This window comes from Emiliania huxleyi, assembly GCF_000372725.1.
Source record: "Emiliania huxleyi CCMP1516 unplaced genomic scaffold EMIHUscaffold_276, whole genome shotgun sequence".
NCBI classification, from domain to species: Eukaryota; Haptophyta; order Isochrysidales; family Noelaerhabdaceae; genus Emiliania; species Emiliania huxleyi.
Window position 1 is genome coordinate 124,603 of NW_005199962.1, and position 2,562 is coordinate 127,164.

Genomic DNA, 2,562 nt, shown 5'->3' on the forward strand with positions numbered 1-2,562 from the left:
CCCCCGCCGTTTTGAAGGTTTTTGAATCCGCCGGGGTGTGGTTGCGGCGGCGGTGATTTGACTCTCTCTCCCTCTCTCTCTCTCCCTGCGCGCGCAGCGCGCGATTTTTTCGGCGGGAGGGCCGTTTTAAACGATTTTTGAGCCCTCCGTCGAGCCGTGGCGGGGAGCTCGTAACCCTAACTTAACCCTAGCTCTCGACGTGATCCTAACCCTAACGTCATGACGGTGTGCCACCTCTAACCCTAACCGCAACACTACCCTGGCTAACCCTAACGACACCCGGCAATCTTTATGCTTGGGGCGCTCGAGAGCGCCGCGTGGGCGAGGAGAGCCGGCCGAGCTCGCCGGAGGCGGTCTCGTGGCGAAGACGGCGGCGGTGAGATGGAGGGTTGCGGCGGGATCGAAGGCATTTTTTCCGTCGGCACGGCGGTCGGCCACCGCCGATGCGAGGCTGCGCCTCGCCTTTGCTGCTCGGCGCAGCGGGTGGTGACGCTGTGACCGAGAGAGCCGACGCAACATCGAGAGTCGCGACCGCGCGGTGTCGAGGTGACGTGACAGCGAAAAGAGCACGAGAGAGGCGGCCGGCGCTCCGAGTCGATGAGCGAAGACCCTAGCAGCGACAGCACGAAGCGTGAGCGAGAGCGAGCGGGTGCGGGTCAGGTGGCGCTGGTGTCGAGTCCTGCAGAGCGAGGCAGTGAGTGCGATGGCGGCCGCAGAGCAGTTTCGGAACCGGCGGTGGCGAGGGCGGCGGCAAGTGCAGGAGAGCGAGTCCGTCGCATGCACACGGAAATGCCATGGCTACGCAGTGGGTGGTGTGGACGGAGCGGAGGCGTTGCGTGGGTGCACGCTGCGACGCGCCTGCGCGAGCGTGAGCAAATGGCAAGCGAGCGAGCTGTGCCGTCCGCGACCGAAAAAGAATTTTGCCGCGCAGCCGGTAAAGAATTTTCGACAAAGGGCGGTCGCACGAAACGATTCACGCGACAGGCGAGGCAGGAAAAGAATTGGAACCCGGAAAACGAAGAATCGACGCGCTGAGATGGATGCGCTGAGAAGAAGAAAAACATTTGTCAGACGCCATTCAAAGGCCGTGTGTCGCGTGTGCTGCGCTACACGCTCGGCGCTGCTAGCCCGGCGAGGAGCGCCTTTGGGGCGGCGAGAAGGCGCCGGACGGCATTCACGACTCGAGGTGTGAAGAGACGCCGTTCGCACTTTGTGCCACGAATAGGGCTCAGATCGCCGACTCACGAGACGGCCATCGCGGTGCGTGTGCAGCACGTGCTCCTCTGCACGCGCCGCGCTCTCAACGCGGCGCGCAGCGCCGCTAGAGCGGCTTGACGGCGAAAAAAAGACTTAGCGGCTTCGAGGTGTGAGGAGACAAAATTCACACTTTTCGACTCGGATAGGGCTCGAGGCGCCGATTTGTCAGACCCCGTTCACGGGCCGTGCTGCGTGTGTGCTGCGCTACACGCTCGGCGCCGTTAGCACGGCGCGGAGCGCCCTTGGGGCGGTGAGAGGGCGCCGGACGGCGCTCACGGCTCGAGGTGTGAAGAGACGCCGTTCACACTTTCTGCTATGAATAGGGCTCGGCTCGCCGACTCAAGAGACGGCCTTCGCGGTGCGTGCGCAGCGCATGCACGTGCTCCTACGCACGCGCCGCGCTCTCCACGCGGCGCGCAGCGCCGCTAGAGCGGCTTGACGGCGAAAAAAAGACTTAGCGGCTTTGAGGTGTGAAAAGACGGTTCTCACACTTTTCGACTCGGATAGGGCTCGAGGCGCCGTTTTTTCAGACGCCGTGCAAGGGGCGTGTCGCGCGTGTACTGCGCTACACGTTCGGCGCTGCGAGCACGGCGCGGAGCGCCCTTGGGGCGGCGAGAAGGCGCCGGACGGTGTTCACGGCTCGAGGTGTGAAGAGACGCCGTTCACACTTTCTGCTATGAATAGGGCTCGGCTTGCCGACTCAAGAGACGGCCTTCGCGGTGCGTGCGCAGCGCGTGCTCCTCCGCACGCGCCGCGCTCTCCACGCGGCGCGCAGCGCCGCTAGAGCGGCTTGACGGCGAAAAAAAGACTTAGCGGCTTTGAGGTGTGAAAAGACGGTTCTCACACTTTTCGGCTCGGATAGGGCTCGAGGCGCCGTTTTATCAGACGCCGTGCAAGGGGCGTGTCGCACGTGTGCTGCGCTACGCGCTCGGCGCCGTTTGCACGGCGCGGAGCGCCCTTGGGGCGGTGAGAAGTTGCCGGACGGCGTTCACGGCGTCGAGGTGTGAAGAGACGCCGTTCACACTTTCTGCTATGAATAGGGCTCGGCTCGCCGACTCACGAGGCGGCCTTGGCGGTGCGTGTGCAGCACGCGCTCCTCTGTACGCGCCGCGGTCTCCACACGGCGCGCAGCGCCGCTAGAGCGGCTTGACGGCGAAAAGAAGACTTAGCGGCTTTGAGGTGTGAAAAGACGGTTCTCACACTTTTCGGCTCGGGTAGGGCTCGAGGCGCCGATTCATCAGCCGCCGTGCGAGGGGCGTGCTGCGCGTGTGCTGCGCTGCACGCTTGGCGCTGTTAGCGAGGCGC

The 2,562-nt window shown here is 64.3% G+C and overlaps 1 protein-coding gene across 1 annotated transcript in view; it reads right to left on the reverse strand.

Annotated features, from left to right (window-relative positions):
* Positions 1-656: 656 nt before the first annotated feature.
* EMIHUDRAFT_238801 (hypothetical protein) overlaps positions 657-2,562 on the reverse strand; it is a gene marked incomplete at both ends in the record, with an annotated part of 2,665 nt that continues 759 nt past the window's right edge. The window contains one exon of the mRNA XM_005776622.1: positions 657-679. Coding sequence (XP_005776679.1) covers positions 657-679 — 23 coding nt within the window. The remainder of the gene's footprint in view (positions 680-2,562) is intronic.